The 20,832-nt window shown below is 51.6% G+C and overlaps 1 protein-coding gene across 5 annotated transcripts in view; it reads left to right on the top strand.

Moving 5' to 3' along the window:
• The window catches only part of DNAJC5 (DnaJ heat shock protein family (Hsp40) member C5), a 31,220-nt gene extending 10,602 nt beyond the window's left edge, over positions 1–20,618 (top strand). For 2 of the 5 annotated variants that reach the window (XM_032604802.1, XM_032604803.1), the window contains exons 2-5: positions 14,317–14,434; positions 15,169–15,382; positions 16,046–16,217; positions 16,628–20,618. In XM_032604802.1, coding sequence (XP_032460693.1) covers positions 14,328–14,434; positions 15,169–15,382; positions 16,046–16,217; positions 16,628–16,731 — 597 coding nt within the window. In that variant the 5' untranslated portion in view covers positions 14,317–14,327 and the 3' untranslated portion in view covers positions 16,732–20,618. Of the gene's footprint in view, positions 1–2,315; positions 5,802–11,308; positions 14,435–15,168; positions 15,383–16,045; positions 16,218–16,300; positions 16,374–16,627 lie in introns of those variants that run through there. The other 3 variants (XM_032604801.1, XM_032604800.1, XR_004345740.1) reach the window with 3 other exon arrangements.
• The last annotated feature ends 214 nt before the right edge of the window (positions 20,619–20,832 follow it).

The raw sequence follows: 20,832 nt of genomic DNA, 5'->3' as shown, positions 1-20,832 counted from the left end.
ACTTTGTCTTTAGTATCTTTATTTTCAGTGAAGTTTTTCTTCTGTGGGGCCAGGTCCCAAGTGTGGGAGGCTATGCAGCCGTGCCCGCACCGGGCTGCACCCCATCCCCTCCCCGAGGTGCTGGCTCACGGTCACTGAATCGCACCTCATGGCTGTGTCGCGACCCATCACCTGGCGGATCCCCTGTTCCTTCTGTCCTGACCCAACGTAGCAGCGTCTCTGTCCTCCTGTCCCAGCGTAGCTGCGCTTACCCCTTGTCCCCTGTATGACAGGACTTCGTCCTGCGCCATCAGCAGCATGCGTTGTCCTCTCGCTAACTGGAGGGGGTCGGCCTTTCTTCCTTTCTTCCCTTCTCCTCCTCTGACTTTCATTTGTCCTTTTACTTTTACACTGTCAAGAGAAATTTACATTGTGTTTCGTAAACATAAAGTTGCTTGTCTGTAAGTTTATTGCTGAAAATCCATAAATTGTTTACGTTATTCCCACTTGTGGAAACCATGTTCGTTACGGAGCCTGGACCCTGCTCTGATGACGTTTTCTTCCTAGAGGAGTGCCTCTCTCTCCCCAGGTTCCTAACAGCCTTTTTCTTACATTATTAGCCTTTTTCTTAGCTTCTGTATTTTCAGACTACCCATGATACGATGTATTATCGTTGTGGCCTGGAACTTTCTTTACTCCGGGCACTCTGTCCTCCTACCCCTGGCAACACAGCGGCTTTCAAGGCTGCCTGTCCAGCCACGTTCCTGCGATGACCAGCAGCGGGCGGGGAGGCTGGAGCACCTCCGTGGCAGCCCTGGAAACCTCTGCATCTCGGAGGGGCATCCCCAGAGACAGTGAGAGGCCCTGGTGTGGCCTTCCCACCACGGCCTGTCCCCAGGGGACACAGGGGGCAAACCTGTCTGCACAGCAGGAGGTGTGGCTCATGGGATTACCTGCTCATCGCTTTTATTTTATTTATTTTTTTATGTTTTAGTTTTATGGCCCGGAGGCGTGTGGGATCTTAGCTCCCCGACTAGGGATCGCACCCACACCCTCTGCATTGGAAGGCGAAGTCTTAACCACTGGACCGCCAGGGGAGTCTCTGTTCATTGCTTTTAAACCCACCTTGTCTTTGTAATGGATGCTTGTATTAAAATATGATTGTTTTAAGTATTATTTAATGATGTGTGCAGAAGTAACAGAACTTGTAGCTTTTGTAAAAATTTTTGAGACTGCCTCAGGTAATTTTGGAGGTTTTTGAATAAAGTACTCTGAGAATGGAACCAGATAGAGAGTCCTCACCACCACCCATAACCCTCCCCTGTGGAAGTTAGAGTGCACCCGCAGGTCCCAGGGGAAGACTGGACATGCTGTGGGGGCGTCTGGGACTTCGGGGCTGGCATTGCTCAGACGAGTGATGCTGGTCTGTGTCTCATGCTGGGCCCAGGTTAACCCCAGATGGAGCGGATGACCTGTGGGTGACAAAACTTTAGAATAAAGTGTAGGAGAATTCACTTTGGATTTTGGGATGGAGAAGGATTTATTGAACAAAAAAGAGAAAAAATACGTTCACACAGATTTGATATATTCAGTTACATTAAAACGTGAGAGGGAATTCCCTGGCAGTCCAGTGGTTAGGACTCCGCGCTTCCACTGCAGGGGGCACGGGTTCAATCCCTGGTCAGGGAACTAAGATCCCGCATGCCGTGCGGCGTGGCCAAAAAGAAAGAAAAAGTGAGAGATCTGTTGCATGGTCGTGTGCAGATAGGTAACTCTACCCAGGTGTACGCGTGGGAGTGGCTAAGGCGGCCAGTCCTGTCGTTCTTACCACAACAGAAAAACGTATGAACTTGTGCTCATGATAAGTAAAAAGAGATGGGCGGGAAATCGGGACGGCTGGGGGCGCCCATCCTTGTGGGGTGTGGTCATCTGGGTAGCGGTTGGCCTGCCCCTTCTCTGGGACCCTAAAGTTCCACTTGTAGGTAACACACCCTACAACAGTTCTTCCTAGTCTGTTCGTGGTGAAGGACCAGATTTTATTTGTTTTAATTTCCATCGTGTCACAGGCTGATACTTTTGTAAACTACAATGAAAATGACTAGCTAGAAGAATAAGTTGCAAACAAAACAAAAAAATGCAAGCCCAGATTTTTTTCTTTTTACGTTTTTAAAATAAACATACAGTAAAATTGACCTTTTTTTTTTTGATGTACGGTTCTCTTGAGTTTTAATACATAGAGATTTGTGTAACCATCACCCTGCTCAGGCTGTGGAACACGCTCATCCGTACCCACCCCCCACGCCCACAGCATCCACTGTTCTGCTCTCTGTAGGTATAGCTGTCTTTTCAAGAATGTCATGTACATGGAATCATAGAGCTTCTAGCCTCTGCGGCCAGCCTCTCTCACTCAGCCCAGTGTTACTGAGCATCCTCCACGTCGTCTGATGGACGCTTCGTTCCTTTCTGCTGCCGAGTGGTGCTCCATTGTGTTCACCTTCCAATTTGTTATCCTTTCACAGGGACATATGTGTTGTTTCTGGGTTTAGCGATTATATATATTCATGTACAGGTTTTCCATGTGAACATTAATTCCCGTTCCTCTTGAATAAATGCTCAGGAGCGGGATGGCTGGGTCACGTGAAAGCCTGTCTTTAACTTTATAGGAAACTTCCAACTCTCTTCCAGAGTGGCTGCCCCGTCTGGTGTGCCACCAGCAGTGTACGGGTCTAGCCACTGTTCACCCTCACGAGCACTGGGTGTTGTCTGGTTATTTTTTAAGCCATTCTGATACATATGTAGTGGTATCTCATTGTAGTTTGAAGTTGCATTTCCCAAATGGGTAGAGATGTTGAGTACCTTCTCCTGTGCTTATTTGCTATTGCTCTGACAGTTGGGTAAGTTTTGCTGTCAACTTCTGCCCTTAGCACTAACCTGAGCTGGCGGGGCATCACCCCGTGCCCGGCACTGCCCTAGAGAAACTGTAGGTGGGAATTGCTCAGAAGGTTCAGAGGACCCCAGTAATAGCAAAACCTGGGAATGACCAGCCATCTTCCAGTAGAAGAGTGGATTGACAAGTTGTGGCCTGTTCCCAAAATGGAATTTGTCCAGTACTAGGAATGAGTGAATTATAGATATATCCAGCAATTTGGGAGAATCTTAGAAATATATTGAGTTTCAAAAACAAGTCACGGGCCAAAAAAAACAAGTCCCAGAAGGCTGCATACACAGTGTTAAGACCATTTGTTTTTTAAACAAGGTCTTATTTATTTGTTTACTTATGGATGCATTGGGTCTTCGTTGCTGCACATGGGCTTTCTCGAATCGTGGCGAGCGGGGGCTACTCTTTGTTGCGGTGCGCGGGCTTCTCATTGCTGTGGCTTCTCGTTGCGGAGCACAGGCTCTAGGCGCACGGGCTTCAGTAGTTGTGGCACACGGGCTCTAGAGCACAGGCTCAGTAGTTATGGCACATGGGCTTAGTTGCTCCGTGGCATGTGGGATCTTCCCGGACTAGGGCTCAAACCGGTGCATTGGCAGGCGGAGTCTTTTTTTTTGGGCGGTACGCGGGCCTCTCACTGCTGTGGCCCCTCCCGTCACGGAGCACAGGCTCCGGATGTGCAGGCTCAGCGGCCATGGCTCACGGGCCCAGCCGCTCTGCGGCATGTGGGATCTTCCCGGACCGGGGCACGAACCCGTGTCCCCTGAATCGGCAGGCAGACTCTCAACCACTGTGCCACCAGGGAAGCCCAACAGGTGGATTCTTAACCACTGTGCCACCAGGGAAGCCCAAGACAATTTTTTTAAGCTCAAAAAATTAAAACTAAGTAGTGTTTAGGGAGAAACATATGAGGTAAATTTCTTTAAGCAAGGGATTGTAATAAACATTGCTTCAGGGTAATGTATATGGGGAGAATGCAGGAAGTTTCAAAATTATTGGTAATTTTCTAGTTTTTAAATTGAAGGATGGGATCATGGTGTTTATTTTATCATGATGCATCATGACTTATATGTGCCATATCTTCCTTTCTGTGTATCAAATATTATATAAAATATTTAAAACAGAACCAAGGGACTTCCCTGGTGGCTCAGTGGATAAGACTCTGCACTCCCAGTGCAGGGGGCCCGGGTTCGCTCCCTGGTCAGGGAACTAGACCCCACATGCGTGCTGCAACTAAGAGCTTGCATGCCACAAATGAGGATCTCACGTGCTGCAACTAAGGAGCCCGCCTGCTGCAACTAAGACCTGGCGCAACCAAGAAAGGAAGGAAGGAAGGGAGGGAGGGGGATTAAAAAAAAAAACAAAAAAAACACAGAACCAAAATAGCCTTCCTTTTAAGACGTTTTCAAATCTGTTCTTCCAGAGTTGGCATATGATTTTTCCAAAGTTGACATGTGATTTTTTTCCTGCAATAGTAGGTTGAATTCAACAGCAACTCTTAATAAACATTCAGTGCATGCTGATTTTACACACGGAGATACAAGAGTCAGAATACACATCTCTTTCCCCTGAAGATGTTTAAGTCTTCTAAGGAGCATAGACGTGCCCTGTGAGCACAGGGATTTTTGTCCGTTTTGTTTATTTTGTTCACTGCTAAATCCCCAGCTTTGAGAGCAGAGTGTGGCACATGGCAGGTGCTTCCTAAACATTTGTTGAACAAATAAACAACACACAGACGTGTGCTCAAGGCTCAGGATGGCTCCATAGAATGTGATGGGCTCTGCTGTACATCCATGGAGCAGGCGCCAGGACTGGCCTTCTGGCACCAGGGATGTCGCTTCACGGTCGGAGGTCTAAGTAGGGCTTCCACGTAGGAGTGGGCAGGACGTTGAGGAGACCCCAGGTGCTCAGGGTTGGCAGCAGTGCCTCTGCCTAAGAGCGAGCTGTCAGGCCGTGAGGCCCAGTGGGCGCAGTGGCAGGAAGAGGCTGGTGTCAGACAGGGTCTGTGTCCAATGGGACCTTGTAAGGCAGGCCCGGGAGCTGGGATTTGATGCTGCAGCCAGTGGGCTGTTGGGGAAGGACCTGAGTGGGGTGGTGACAGGAGTAGAGCCGTGCTTTACAGACTTGTCCTGGCGGCAGTGAGGGAGGACAGACTGCGTATGCTCCAGAAAAGCCTCCCCTTTACCGGACCCCTGCCTCTTGGGGTTGGCGAGCTTTGACTGGTTTGAAGCCCATTTTTCCCTGCTCGTGTGTGGCTTGGCTGCCCCGCAATGTGGAGGAGCCCCAGTACTCTTCGTAGCAGCACCAGGACGCACTACAGACTTGCAGAATGTGCCCATTGTTTGTTTTTAAAGGTATGTGTTACTAAAAATGACGCAGCCTAAAGGTCAGGACCTAACCCTCCTGGGGCCAAGGCTGGGAGCATAGCTGGGATGGCAGTTCCTGAGTTAATAGCAGGTGTAGCTCAGGTAGATGTGGCTGCTCCCCAGGTGCTGACATGGGCCTCGGGGATGCCTTTGAAATTTAATCGAAACGGGTTTAGGAAAAACCAAAATGCTGAGGTGCTACCTCAAATAGCAGACGCGACATTTCCTGGTGGTCCAGTGGTTAGGACTTGGCGCGCTCACTGCTGTGACCCGGGTTCAATCCCTGATCGTGGAACTTAGATCCTGCAAGCCACACAGCGCAGCCAAAAAAATAGAAAACAAAACAAATAACAGGTGCTGGACTCCTGGACTCCTCAGGCAAAGACAAGTCACCAACTCAGCACAGCTGGCCTGTTCCTGGACCTTGAGGCTGGCGGCAGAGGACACCTGGTTTCCCCCGTGACACTCTAGTGGAGCCTCCTCACGGCGTTGAGCTTGGAGCTGTGTGCCTGTGGTGCCAGGTATTGGGGAGATGGGGGAAATCGAGGGAAGCAGAAGACAGGTCACAAGACAATGGGAGAAACCAACTCTGGGGAGGGGAGAGCGCTGACCAGGTGCGAAGGGGATGGTCTTCAGTTTGTCACTTGTGGGACATTATTTTTAGGATGATCTTTTTTCCCGCTTTGGAAAAATGTTTATTTCTTTTAAATCATTAAAGTATACCCGATCACTATAGAAAATTAAGAAGGATAAACAACAAGGTCCTACTGTATAGCACAAGGAACTATATTTGGTATCCTGTGATAAACCGTAATGGAACAGAATATGAAAAAGAATGTATGTATATGTATAGCTGAACCACATTGCTGTACAGCAGGAATTAGCACACTGAAAATCAACTATACTTCAATGAAATAAATTGTAAAAAATAAAATTAGAATAAACCTCAAAAAAAGAAAATGAAGAAAATAAAATGCTAAGACAACTTTTGAAAAAAGTTGATTTTAATGATTTAAAAACCCCACAAAACTCGATTCTTTCTCTCTCCCCTTCACTGTCTTCCACAACCTTTCTGCTTGACAGGAGCCTCCTAGATGTATTTCCCAATATCACACGTACTAAGAATGAAGTCAGATCTGTCCGTTTGCAGTTCAGGTCGCTCTCTTAGTTACAAGACCGTGTCCCAGCTGAGCATGAAACTTCAAAGTGCGTATTTCCTGGCAGTGGGTAGTTTCTAACTAGAATGTTAAACTTTTGAAACGTGTGTGAAAATGATGTAGAAATTTACATTTAATAATTTTTATGCTTGGACAGCATTTATTTCATTTTCTGACTCAAAATTATAAAATACCAGTTTGAATCATGTTCATAGCAGCTGTTTTATTCTTAAAGGGCCAGACGTAAGTATTTTCGGCTGCCTGGTGACACAGTCTCTGCTGAGAGCAGCCACAGAATGACAGACAAACGGATGTCTTTCTGTGTCTCCATGAAAGTTGTAAAAACAGGCAGCCTGCCATCACAGAGTAGAGAATTTTATGTTTCATTTGGTTCTCTCGTAGTATCTAATTCATGTTGAGAACAAATCACATTAATTACAACGGCTGCTCTGTTTACTGCAGGTAAACTTGACATACAGTGAAAGGCACAGATCTTAACTGGATTTCAGTGAGTTTTGGTGTGTATACTTGTGAGACCCCTCTTGCATTTAAATTAAGAACATTCTGTCTCCTAGGAGGTCCCCTTACCTCCCTGAAACAGTCGCTTTTCTGGTTTATATCACGACCTTGTTTTTCCTGTTCTTAATGTTTGTATAAATGGAGTCATTTTGTGTTTCTTAGCTTGTTTGCGTAACACATTTGTGCTTGAGATTTATTGATTTCATTGCTGTGTCAGTATGCTAGCCTTCTTTTATTGGTAAGTAGTGTTCTGTATAGAATAGACCAGAAATTGTCAGTCCTTCTGTTGATGACCCTTTGTGGTGTTTGCTTTTCTTAGAGCTTTTCTTAGAGCTCTGTGCTGCCTACTTCACGTAAGGCGTCCATTTCTCCCCCACCCCTGCTTCTCTGTGCGAAGCTGTCCTGTTTGTCTTACTTGCAGCACAGACCGCACAAGCCAAGGTTGATCAGTTCCTGCTTCCAGCAGTCTTGTGTATTTTTTAAAAAGAAAGAGGAAAAGATCATCTGTTACCTCTGTGCTCACCACTTCCAGTGGCCTTCATTCCTTCTAAAGACGCTGGTTTCTATCTGGTGTCATTTCCCCTCGGTCCAGGTAACTCTCATTGGTGTTTCTTGAATTTTAGGTTTTTGTGGTGGGTTCTCTTAGTCTCTGTCGGAAAATGTCTTCATTTCAGCCTTTGTTTCTGAGGGGTGTTTTTTCTGGAAATAGAATTCTGGTTTGACAGGTATTTTATCTGAGCGCATTCAGGTTGGGCACCACTACCCTCTGGGTGCTGTGATCTCTAACGAGGAGGGTATGGCTCACACGCTCGCTCCTCCGCAACGCGTCCATTTTCTCTTGGTCTCTGGTTTTCAGCAGTGTGACTGCTGGGCCTGGGCGTGATTCTGTCCATATTCATTCCGTCTTCTGCAACCAGGTGATCCTGCAGTGGGCCTCTGCTGCTCCCATCACGGTGTTCTAGGGGAGCTATGCTCACCCTGATTTAGGGTGTCTTCCCGCCCCAACACTCCCCGGCATCAGGGGTGGTGTCTCCTGCCCAGCACCCGGCGTGTGTGTAAATGCTTTTGAACCTGTGATCCTGGGGAAGGGTAAACGCCCTTCGAGACAGACGTGTGTCCTGTGAACAGAGTCATCGTCGTTGGAGCCCCAGCAAAGCACATTGAAAGTCGTCTTTATTGCTTGGGTGTAGGGTTGCACTGTCGCTGTGCCGGAATCCCGTACCCGCCAGCGGTGACGGGAGGGGGGTGTCTTCCTCGGGGAAAGTTTGTATCTGATGCAGTCAGCGGGCTCTCCTCATCTCAGTGGAGAAACGCACAAAGTAAGGGATCTCGTTTCTCTGGTCTTTGGTATGAAGATATCATCAGGGTCATTGTTCCGTATCATATGGGAACCTAAGATTCCAGTTGGAAAAACCCTCGGAAGCCGAGCTAGTGGTGCTTAAACCATGATCTAAAGTAAGAAGAGTGACTGACGGGGGACGACAATGAGTACACTTGGATGGTTTACGTCAAAAATGCTATCACCTCGTTCGCAGCTTTTCCAGCAGCTTTTCGGGGTGGGCACTGTTGCTGTCTGGCCTAATTGCTTCACATTGCAACAAATTTCTTTGGATTTTGCCATCTTGATTGGAAATGCATATTCACAGCATTTCTTGCCCACATCTTCGTTTTGTATTTGTGCAAAGTTAACTTTGAGGACCGAAAAAGAGTCACAGTAACTAAGCCGGCACTTGCCCACAGCACACAAATGTAAGTGCCTGTTCACGACACCCAGCTTCCCTAAAATAATTCACAAGAGAGCCATTACTTGACCCCTGGGGCAAAGGTTGTGCCTGCTTCTGTAGTTAAGTCAGGTTTATGGGTGCACAGTTGTGCCCATTCTTTTAGACATTGTGTGCTTCCATGCTTCAAAGGCAGAGCTGAGAACTTGGGACGTGGAGACTGTCTGTATGGCCCACAAGACTGAAATATTACTGTCTTGCCCTTTACCAAAAAGCTTGCACACCAGCTTCTAGAATAATAATACCTTGACGAATAGCACCAAAGTAAGCCTTGGTGTTAAAGTCTGTGCTGACTTTTACTGTCCCCAGCTTGCTCTTTTCTGGTGGTCCCCAGCTTGCTCTCTCTTCTTGGCTTAGACATAATTAAATTAGGCTTGAGTTGTCCAGACCCATCGCTGTGCTGTCAGTGATTTCATTAAAATATAAGGAAGTTTATTTAGTCTCGCACTCTTCCTGTTTGTGATGTCAGAAAACTCTAATGATTGAAAGTTGGGTTGGAGGGAGTCCACGTGAGGATGTTTGCTGGTTCTTAGGAGAATTTGGCGTTGACTAGACCCTGGTTGGCTGGATCCTCCATTAAGGTCCCTTTGATTGGCTAGTAGCCAGAACAGATCCCCAAATGCACAGCTTGCTCTTGAACTCTGATGAGAAGGGATTCTGTGGGGACTGTTGGAGACTTGCCGGCTGTGAGAGGGAAGTCAGTGCACGGGAATGTGGGCCAGACTCCTGGGGCTAAAGGACCTTGTTGGCCAGGAAGGCTGGGTTCTCAGTACCCGCGACAGTCCGACATGCTAAAGTCGTGTGTCCTGGAAGTGACTTGTGACAGAGCCTCTAGGAGGGCAGACATGCGTCTGGAAGCACAAGAACGACAACTTTGTAGTTTTTATAAAAAAGATACATACATAGATTTATAAAAAGTTCATGCAATGCAGAAAAGGCTATAGAAGAAAATGATTTTAAAAATCAAGCAATAGTATGGGAATAGGTAAAGAAATGGTAGACAACAAAGAACAAGTCTTTTTTTTTGGCGGTGTGTGGGCCTCTCACTGTTGTGGCCTCTCCCATTGCGGAGCACGGGCTCTGGACGCGCAGGCTCAGCAGCCATGGCTCACGGGCCCAGCCGCTCTGCGGCATGTGGGATCTTCCCGGACCAGGGCACGAACCCGTGTCCCCTGCATCGGCAGGCAGACTCTCAACCACTGCGCCACCAGGGAAGCCCAGAATAAGTCTTTTAACCTCTACTCCCTGGTTCTTCCCAGAAACCAGATTACCAGATACTTACCTTCCGAAGATACTCACATCGTCTTTTATTTTATTTTTATTACTTTTTAAAATTTATTTATTTATTTATATTTTATTCTTTGGCTGCGTTGGGTCTTTGTTTCTGCGTGCAGGCTTTCTCTAGTTGTGGCAAGCAAGGCTTCTCTTGTGGAGCATGGGCTCTAGGCACGCGGGCTTCAGTAGTTGTGGCATGCGGGCTCCGTAGTTGTGGCGCACAGGCTTAGTTGCTCCGCGGCACGTGGGATCTTCCCAGACCAGGGCTCGAACCCGTGTCCCCTGCATTGGCAGGCAGATTCTTAACCACTGCGCCACCAGGGAAGTCCCCACATCGTCTTTTAAATAGAAGCGTTCCAGTTTCCCTCGAATTTGGCACACAGAAGATCACGGTGATACTAATAAAACTGCTGCTCCCTCACCACGGCAGGCCCACCCCCTTAACCAGGGGCGCCTGGGGCCGTGGGGCTGCACACACTTGGCCCACCTGTGTGCTGACCCACCGTGGGGGCCAGGAGGTTTGCGCGGTGGGTTTGTAGCTGGAGCTCCTGCCGCCCCTCAGTCAGGATCTTGCATTTCTGTGGGTTTGTCGCCTGACTGCAGACCTGTTGCCCCGGCTTCCATTGTTGATGACTTTCCTCTGGTTCACATCTTCACTGGCTGGATTTTATCACCAAGTCGTTTTTTCTGGAAGCTCTTGGTTCCATACGTTCTTGAATCCACATGAGCATTAACCTGTTCCTCTGTGTGGGGAGAACTTGGCCTGATGGTGTCAGTGTCCAGGCGGAATGTCCCGCGTTGCTCCACCACATTCTGGCACCGAGTCGCGCCACACCTGGTGGGGGAGGGAAAGCTGCCGGGCACTAAGGACTGGGAATGCAGAACCTGCTATTTAATCCCCGGGATTGGGGAGATGTGTTTATTATTGAACAGGTATCGGCCTTTCAAGTTTGGTGATAGTTGCTGGCAGTTCACTGAAACTAAGAAAATTCATTCTGGGACTTCCCTGGTGGCGCAGTGGTTAAGAATCCGCCTGCCAATGCAGGGGACACGGGTTCGAGCCCTGGTCCGGGAAGATCCCACATGCCGCGGAGCAACTAAGCCTGTGCGCTACAACTACTGAGCCCGTGCTCTAGAGCCTGTGCTCTGCGACAAGAGAAGCCACCTCAACGAGAAGCCCGCGCGCTGCAACAAAGAGCAGCCCCCGCTCGTCACAACTAGAGAAAGCCCGCACAGCAACGAAGACCCAACGCAGCCAAAAATAAATAAATGTTTTAAAATATAACAAAATATACAAAGTATTCTTAAAACTCAGCAGTAGAAAACAACAACAGAAAACAGAAAAGAAAATTAATTCTAAGGTTTTGAAAGTCAGTGATCTGTCTGTACCTATGAACAAGCAGGTGATGAACCACAGTGACTAGCTTACCTAGTAACTAAGCCAGGTGTGTGCTGATTTTTCTTAGGGTGGTTCTGTCCTAGACTAGGAAATGTTGCCCCTTGTTGCGAGAACGTCTGTGATCTCTGGTGTAAGCGGCGCTGGAGAATCATGACCTAGATGCTAAAGTTCCACAGGGAATTCTTTTTAGTCAAATTAAGTAGCTGACTGCCTCTAGACATCTCAGGTAATCATATGGTTCTATAAGCAGATACAACAGTATTCATTGATATTTTCCTGTGGATGGGCTCTGAAAGCGCTATTTAGTAGGCACTGAGTAACTGAGAATACAAAATAATTTGTCAGAGTTGTATTTTCCATAACAGTACCTAAGGACCAAAAAAATTACTTAGCCAAGTAGTAATTAAACTCGACGAAGTCATGGTACTTCCGTTGTGGAGTAAATGGACGAAATTCCTAGTAATGGAGACTTGACGAGAATATGTTCCGTCATCAACATCACTGAGGGTCCCTGGGCTCTGTGCAGCCCTGCCATGGGGCGGGGGGTAGGGGGTGGTCCTTGTGTCCATCCAGGTGAGGAGGGAGGCTCCAAGCACTGCAGCGACTTGGCCACGCCAAGCAGCTGGGAGCTGTCAGAACTGGGCTTACGAGTCCTCACACCCTGATTCCAAAGCCCACCATCTCTGGGATTGAAGTGAGGCGTGTTTAATTTCCTGCCCTCAGCTGTACACCACCGTCTCTTATGCTTCGTGCCAAGGTGGCTGACCTGGTGTCCCTCAGCCAGGAGGCCGCACCCTGCGGTTTGGGTTCAGGTCCTGACTTCACCTCTCTGTGTATGTGTCTCTCTGTCTATGACATAACCGTCGGAGTGCCTGCGTCGTGAGGCTACAGGGGGCCAGGGCAGCCCAGCCCCTGCAGAACCCAGTCTGGAGGGAGTTCCCGTGTGTGTCCTTTGTTGTGATCAGAAGTGACCATGCCACCTGCAGGAGGGGGCACGCCTGGGCCACTCCCCCGCAGGCCGGGACACCCCTACTCCTCTTGTCACATCTTTTCCTGTTTCTTGATTTCTTTCCACATTTTGTTGAAATACTCCTCAGATCATTGTTTCATTGAAGATGCGCGAGCAGTACTTTTCCCAGACTCTTGCGTTTATACGTTCTTCTGACTTTACACTTTGTTGATAGTGGAATCCTAAGGTGAAACTCCTTTCTTCTTAGAATTCGAAACGTGTTTTGTTTGGGGAAGTTCTTAGCGCCCAGGATGCAGAAGTATGGCCTTGGTGCTCTACCTGGTGGGGCCTCAGTTTGCACACTTGTGTTTTCTTTCAGCTCTAGTTTTGTTTTCAATTGACTATTTTTTCTCAGTTGTCTGTATTCTTTGCCTTTCAAATTCCTGCCTGGCAGATTTTCTCATTTTCTGTTTTCTCTGTGCTGGTTCTGTTCAGACGCTTCCTAAATTGTGCCTTCTCTGTGCTCTGGCCTTCAGCCGTTTCAGGCATATCGTTGTACCCGTCTGCTTCGTTGACAACTTCACTGCTCAGATAGTGATTTCCAGAGACTGTCTTATCCTTCTGTGCCCCTTTTTCTTCACAGCTTAGTGTAATCTCAGTCTCTGAGGACAGCAGAACTATTGTTTAGGGCAGTTTTAGGTTTACACAGAAATTGAGGAGAATGTACAGAGAGTTCCCTTATACTCCCTGCCCGCCCCAGTCTTACAGTTTATTAGCATTGGTGTGGTACATTGTTTTGAGTGATGCTCCAACACTGATACAGAGTAACTCAAGTCTGTAGTTTACATCAGGGCTCACTCTGGGTGTTGCACATTCTGTGGGGTTTTTCAAACGTATAATGACACGTATCTGCAGTTGTAGTATCAGAATAGTTTCACTGCCCTAAAACTCCTCTGTGCTCTGCCTGTTCATCCCTCCCTCTCCCAACCTCTGGCAAACACTGATCTTTTTACTGTCTCCATAGTTTTGTCTTTTCCAGAATGTCAGAGTTGGAATCATATAGTCTGTAGCTTTTTCAGATTGGCTTCTTTCACTTAAATGCATTTAAGGTTCTTCCATGTCTTTTCATGGAAAACACAAGTTTGCTGAATAACGTTCCACTGTCCGGGTGCGCCACAGTTTACTTATCCGTCACCTGCTGAAGGACATCCTGGTTGCTTCTGAGTTTTGGCAACTGTGAATATATCAACTTATTTTTAAGTAGTAGTGTAACCACGTACAGATTATTAGATCAGTAATGAGTTTAGAAATTATGTCCGTCCTCTTCTTTGAACTGCATGTTATTTAGAAGTGTATCGTTTGATATTTAAACACCTGAGGTTTTCACAGATATTTTCCTCTTGGGTCTCTAATCTGTTAGGGTTGGGGACATACTGTGTATGATTTCAGTCCACTTAAATTTGTGAAAACTTGTTTCATGGCCCTTCACGTGGTACGTCTTGGTGATTTTTAGAGTGTGAGTTCTGTGGATGTGGGTGTCGTAGAGGTGATCGGGTCATGGTGGTTGATAGCGTTCTTTAGGTTGTCGGTATTTTTCCTGATTGTGTGTGTGTGTCCTGTCAGTCTCTGAGAGGGGTGTTACGATCTGTGTGACTGTGAACTTGTCTGCTCCTCCCCTTATCTCAGTCAGCGCTTGCTTCGTGTGTTTTGAGGCTCTGTTTTTAAAGTGTCTCTCGCAGACAGTGTCTAGTTGGGTCTTGCATTTTTTTTATCCATTTTGACAAATCTCTTCCTCTTAATGGAGTTTTTAGTCTGTAGAGATTCATTTTCATTTTCCCTTCAGCTTTCTAGCTTTGCCTCCTTACGTCTGTATTTAGAGGTTGCCCAAGGGATTACAAAACACACACTTAAATTTTATCTGTAGCTGTTGATGTCTCCTCTGCGTCCTCCTTGTAGACTAGGCTGCCATGGCAGACCAGAGACAGCGCTCCCTCTCTACCTCTGGGGAATCCCTGTACCACGTTCTGGGGCTGGACAGGAATGCGACCTCGGATGACATTAAGAAGTCCTACCGGTAAGAGGCCTGGGCCCGGGGGGCGGGCCGCTCCCGCCCCTCCTGTCTCTTATGCGCGCGTGTTTCCCCGGCCTACTCGGGCTTTCACCGGTAGCCCTTCCACTGCATCTTTGTGTGTGTAGTGTGTCCCCGTATAGCTTACGATTATCACCTTCATGTTTTCTTGGCAACAAAAACAGAGCAATAGCAGCGCGTGGGTCACGCACACTCCCTACCCCGGAGCAGACGGCTCGTGGGGGCAGGCCGGGATTCGGTGGAGACCCTGCCACCACCCCCCGGGGCAGCCTTCCCACATGGCTGAGCTTGCCCTTCCCCTGCGGTGTCCCTGAGCAGCTGCCAGAGACCGACACTGTCTTGGTGCAGACAGTTGACACAGTCGTCTGTGTTCTCAGCTTATCTCCTCACCAGTACAATAAAATTCCTGTGCTGCGCGCTCCTTGCCTGTCCCTCCATTTGGCAAATGTACAGTCAGGACTCTAGAGGGCAGCAGCGGGGTTGGCAGTTCTTGGGAGTGCCCGCAGGTCAGCTCTCACCCGAGCACTTGCTGCTCTGTGGATGGTTCAGACGGGAGGTTTGCCCTGAGACAATTGCAGACATTTCTGTTGAGCCTGGCATTCTCTAGTTCTGTGGCCGGCTGGAAAGGGAGGTGGTGACGGGTAAACGTTCCCCTGCTGGCCCTCCATCCCGGTGGATGAGCGTGAGACGTGAGACCAACAGATGGTTTTGGTTTGCAGGAAGCTGGCCTTGAAATATCACCCTGACAAGAACCCAGATAACCCAGAGGCCGCAGACAAGTTTAAGGAGATCAACAACGCCCACGCCATCCTGACGGACTCCACGAAAAGAAACATCTACGACAAGTACGGCTCGCTGGGGCTCTACGTGGCCGAGCAGTTTGGGGAGGAGAACGTGAACACCTACTTCGTGCTCTCCAGCTGGTGGGCCAAGGTGAGGGCGCAGCTCCCACTCTCGCATCCCGCCAGGTGGATCTGGGCACGTGGCGGGCTCCTCGTCCCCGTAGATACGGGCAAAGGCCCGGTCCCAGCAGATTGTAGCTGGCCTGTGGCCTGCCTGCGTCCAGCCCGCGCGCACAGAGAGAGGTCTGTGCCGAGCGGTGACGTCCACGGCATTTTCTTTCGTGAGTCACTGTGGTAGAAATAGGAAATGAACTTTTTCATCACTTGGTGGATAGATTTATTTTTGTGATTAGGGAAAACTTGTTAGAGATATCTAGCTTGAGAAACTTCTGAAAGAAATATTATTGTTTCATATTGTAACATTAGCTGGTTTCCTGATTCTATCCAAAGCATCTGTCGTGTGAGGCCCGAGGGTGTGGCTCACTGCAGGGCGCTGAGCTGTCGGAAGCCGGTCCCGCAGCGGCCAGTCAGCCCTCCTCCCCTCTCAGGAGTTACCCTTCTTTACGCAGCTGGTCTCCTCCTTCCTGCCCTCCTGTCCCCGTGCTCAGTGCTTTCTTTATTCTCCTTGATCTGGAAAAGAGTCCACTGCTGGTGTGAGGACCCCTGCGTGACTCTGGCGGGGGTCGGGGGCGGGCGCAGGGTGAGAGCTGCTGCGTCCCGGCCTCGCCGCACAGCCGCGTCCCCTTGCCCGCAGGCCCTGTTTGTGTTCTGCGGGCTCCTCACCTGCTGCTACTGCTGCTGCTGCCTCTGCTGCTGCTTCAACTGCTGCTGCGGGAAGTGCAAGCCCAAGGCGCCGGAGGGCGAGGAGACCGAGTTCTACGTGTCCCCCGAGGACCTGGAAGCGCAGCTGCAGTCCGACGAGAGGGGTGAGTGAGCCCGCCGCCCGGGGCGCGCGTGAGGGGCGGGGCCGGAGCGGGCCCTGAACGTGTCGCCCTGTCTCGTCAAACAGGAGGGCACTGACACTGTGCGGGAGTGTTTGTGGTGGCGGCGGGACGGTTGAGGTGTGAACGTGGACGCCGGAGGTAAAGCAGGCGCGGAGGGCTGTCCCCGCCGCGGACTGTGGTAGCTGCGTAGGCGGGGAGGGCCGAGGGCCGAGGCCGCTGACGAAGGTCGTGTGGGGCGGAGGTCCTGGCAGCCTCGCCCCGCCCTGGGCGCTCGTCTTACGACCTCCGACCCCGGTCGAGCCACCAGGTGGCCGAGCGTGTCGCCCGGAGACGGTGTCGGGGGCCGAGAGGCCCACCGGCCCGACCTGAGGCCGCGCGTCGCTTGCTTTCAGAGGCCGCAGACACGCCGATCGTCGTCCAGCCGGCGTCCGCCACGGAGACCACCCAGCTCACAGCCGACTCCCACCCCAGCTATCACACCGATGGGTTCAACTAAATTCAGGAGAAGCTGTGATTCGAGGGTCAGTCAGCGCCCAGCCACTCGACCTTAGAATCGTGGACTGTAGTCCCAGAGGTGGGGCGGGAGCCGCCCTGGCCCCGAGAGGGCAGCGCCAGCCCGCCTCTGTGCCCGCCCACCCGCCGATCCCCGACACACGAAGTGCGTAGCATGCAGTGTTTAAAGCAGTTTAGCTACGGTCTTCTTCCTCTGTTGTTTCCTTTTTTAATAGCATGTGCAGGGTTACGTTCCATGTCTGTCTGTATTGTGAGCGTGTTGCGGCCAGGCCGTATTCCCCGGACGTGGGGCCGCCTCAGGGCTCTCGGGCAGGTCGACGCAGCGGTTGGACGGCCCGTGTGGTCCCTCGCGGTCAGGCGGGCTCGGGCTCCGTTCCCTGTGCCCATGGGGGCCTGAGGCAGGTGCTGTCTGGCTGGAGCCGTGGGGTCTGTTCCCTGCCCCGTGCCTGCCAACCATGTGGCCACAGGCAGGGCCTCCGGACTCACCTGCCAGGAAGGAGCTGGGCCCACTCTCCCAGCGCCGGGCCGTTTCTGTGGCTTCGTACCAGGGACAGTCTGTGCGGGACCCGTTCACCTCGTCTGCTTAGCCTGTAGCAGTTGTTTCTCACGTCTGACCTGAGGCCCCCGTGCTTCGAGTGCGTTCCCTCCCGGGGTGGGGACGTTCCCACACGTCCCCAGGCCATGAGCTGGATGGAAGGGGCCCCTTCCGCAGCCTCCACTCTCCCCTTCCCTGCATCGTCCTCCACATTCCTTCAGGCCCACCTGGCCTCTTGGTAATGCTCTTTGAATCTCTAAGAACCACAGATGGCAGCAGCGGCCCAATTAGTGGTGGTCAGTGGGGCTGGGAGTCCAGGCTGCCCGTGGCGAGCGGGCTGCACAGCCCTCCCCTCTGTGCTTCCCAGAGCTCTCACCCCCCCGCTTTCCTCCGACTGCTCCCTTTGGCTGTCGTTGATGGTTTGGGCAGAGCTAGAGATGTCGGGCTCACGGAGAAAGGACCAGCTGGACCAAAGGCACTCTCAGGGCAGAGGGTTGGGTCCCCAAGTGGCCCTGGTGCCCTTGGGCTCGTTAGCCCGCAGCCAGACCACAGAAGCCCCGCTCACCTCTGTCCATGCACCGTCTGTGGGCTGTTGGAAGCCAGTCTGTCTTGTCCGCGTCCAGACCTGTGGGTGGCCCCTGCTCTGAGGACTTGGAGACGTGGCTGTGCTGGGCCTGTGCCAGACCAGCACCTGCCCCGGGACCTGCGTGGCCCAGGTGGGTCTGGCTTCCCATCATGCACCTCGCGACTGCTGGGCTCCTCCGGAATGTCCCGTAGGGAAGGCCGTGGGGCAGGGGCTGCATGCAAGGAGGTCAGACGCACCAGGACACCTTCCCGAGCCACTGACTACCACCACCCCACCCCAGCCCCGCCCAGGCCCCGGCTTGCCCACTGCCCTCACGGTGCTGTGTGGGGTGAGCGTCCGGCTCTGCAGGCACCAGGTCCGTGGGCACTTGTGGGTTCCGTTTTGTTTGGGGTTTTGCCCTTGAAAACAATCACGAAGACGGTCAGCAAGAGGGGAGGTCTGCGCTGATGTTAAATGAGGAATAATCTGCTGAGATCCGGCCTCTCAGAAGGACAAGAAATCCGTTGTTTGACCTGCCCTGGAGCAGGGAGGAGGCCAGACACTAGGACAGTCTTAGGTGCCAATTCCAGGCCAGCAAGAATTCAGCCTGAGAGCAGGCCCTAGTCGGCCTTCCTGACGTTTCTGGAAATAACTTTAGGAAATGAGTTGTTTTTCCCTAGAGCGGCCAAGCACGACGTTCAGAGGTTGGGCTTCAGGTAGGCAGCCGCCTTCCATGGTGACTGTGTCATTGCTTCGTGGGCAGAAAACGAGGCGCGTCGCGCAGGTCAGGGCGGGTCTCTGCCGGGTGTCCTTCGGTTCCCGAATCTTTCTGATCGTCCACTAGAGATGTGGTGCTCCCCTGGAGGCCAGGGGGGCAGGTCCGGAGGTTTGTTGAACCCAGTCTCCTGTAGAATTTGCAAAAACTAAATAAATCGTGACGGTGATGAGAACAATCCTCAAGGCAAAGCTGATGACTCCGCGAGGGCTGGGCACCCCGGGGCCAGGCGCAGGGCCTGGACCACGCCCCCGCACCTGACCCTGCCCCCCGACACACGTCCACTTTGTTGACTTGGAGGCAGAAACCCTTTCAAAGACTTCCCTGTCTGTGCTTTCAGGCCCTCCCCCTGACTGAAGACCTAGGTCCCTGGTTGCATTTCCCTTTTCCTTGTGTGGCCCATCTGCTTCCCTGGTGAGCCGGGTGTTGTGTCTGGAGGGCCCCCTGTTCACGTGCGCGGAGGGGACAACCCTCTCCTGCTGTGGTGGGAACAGGAGCGCCTCGGCCCTCGCTCCAGGGCCGCCGAGGCCAGTGCCGGGTGCCCTGAGGCTCTGACAGCACTGCCCGCCCGTGGCCTGCCGGGAGCGTGGGAGAGGCTGCAGGGTGCAGACGGGAGCTGCCGCGCGTACATTTCTGTTTTCACTTGGTGACGTGGTCTCTTGTCCTTTCTGGGCGTTTTTCTGTTTTCAACCTGCTGTAGACGTTACTGCTCGTGCGTGAGCTTTCCTACTTCTCCGACGAGTCGAGCAGCCAGCACCGCTGGGGCCCCTTAGGCGTGCTGTGTCCACAGGGCTCCTGCTTGGGGAGGGGCCCTGCCGGGACCATCTGGCGTATTCTAACCGCGGGCGGTCTGTTCCAGGGGAGCTTGTGCAGCGCCCGCTGGGGAGACAGGCAGCCTCCGTGGCACCTGGTGTGAGACCACCTGTGAGGGGGGCGGGCACCGGCTCGTGGGCTCTCCCTGGAGGGGCCCGGTCCGTTCTTCCCTGGCTCTCAGCACATCCCGCCAGGGGGACAGCGCGGGGGGCGGCGGTGGTGGTGAGGGGCGTGAAACAGTGACTGATGTCACTCCTTTCCCAGCGTTCTGAGCTGTGAGCCCGTGTGACACAGGACTCGCCTGTTTTGCTATTTTGGTTGTGATTCCTTCTCCTGTGGAATTGGCAAAAGCTACATTTTTGCTGTCCTTTCAAGCACGGTTGGCGTCGTCTCTGCTGTAGGTGTGGGCAGTGTGTGTACATATGTGTATATGTATATATCACCCAGCGGCGTGAGTGCCGCCGTCCGGGGCAAAGCGACAGTACAATAAAAGTGGCTCCCAAACAGCCTCTGGTTTCTTGACGAGTCGGGGCAGGAGCAGGGGGTCTGGGCGAGCTCCTCTGCCAGGTGCACAGAAGGAAACAGCGGCCCTGTTGTGTCCCTGGAATCAGTGTGGACGGCAGGCCGGGCACCCGAGCGCTGCCAGTGTCGGCTCCTCCAGGGTAGGCTGCAGGGCTGCCAAGGTCACACCCATACCTGGGGGCTCACCTGACCCAGAGGTGAGCGGCTGGAAACCCCTCCCTCCCCTGAAACATTAAAACCAATTTTCTAAGCATCAGATACAATCAGTGACAAAGCCACGTTCAAAGGGGTCTCTGTTCTGACCCCAGATCCACCCTGGAGGGTCCCCGGGGAGGAAGCGGCCGGGCCTGGGGTCCTGTGGGCAGCAGCTTTTGGTGATTTTTGTCTCCCTGGAAATAAGGGTGTTTCAGGGTGGGCGAGGGGAGCAGTTTACACTGAAACATGTATGCGTCATGGTTAGAAGCTAAATGCAGGCGCGTGGACCGCGATCGTCCGTGTGCTGCTGTGTCCTGCTGCTGGGACCGACCTCCGCCCTGAGCCCACGCACACACCTGGGGCTGGGCTGGAGGGTCACGGTGGTTTCCCATGGTGATGGTCTCTTATGTCTGAATGTTGACCTATAATAAAGATAACTTGTAAAAAATAAATGTTTTCACTGCAGACTGGGTGTGTGTTTTATTTAATGATCCCTGCAGAATCCTGCTTTAGGGGAGTCTTGCACTCTGGGGGCAGCTGACCTCGGCGGCCCTCCTGAGTCCTCTGGGGGCTGGGACCTCACTACCACCTGCCTGGTCTGAGTGTGGACAGACTCCCCTCCATTTTCTAAATACCACGACTGGGGTGAAGGAAGGAATGTTTGAGCTGGGAGAGCCAC

This window comes from Phocoena sinus, chromosome 15, assembly GCF_008692025.1.
Source record: "Phocoena sinus isolate mPhoSin1 chromosome 15, mPhoSin1.pri, whole genome shotgun sequence".
NCBI classification, from domain to species: Eukaryota; Metazoa; Chordata; class Mammalia; order Artiodactyla; family Phocoenidae; genus Phocoena; species Phocoena sinus.
Note: the sequence above shows the minus strand (reverse complement) of the source record. Positions and strands in the feature narration are given on the sequence as shown.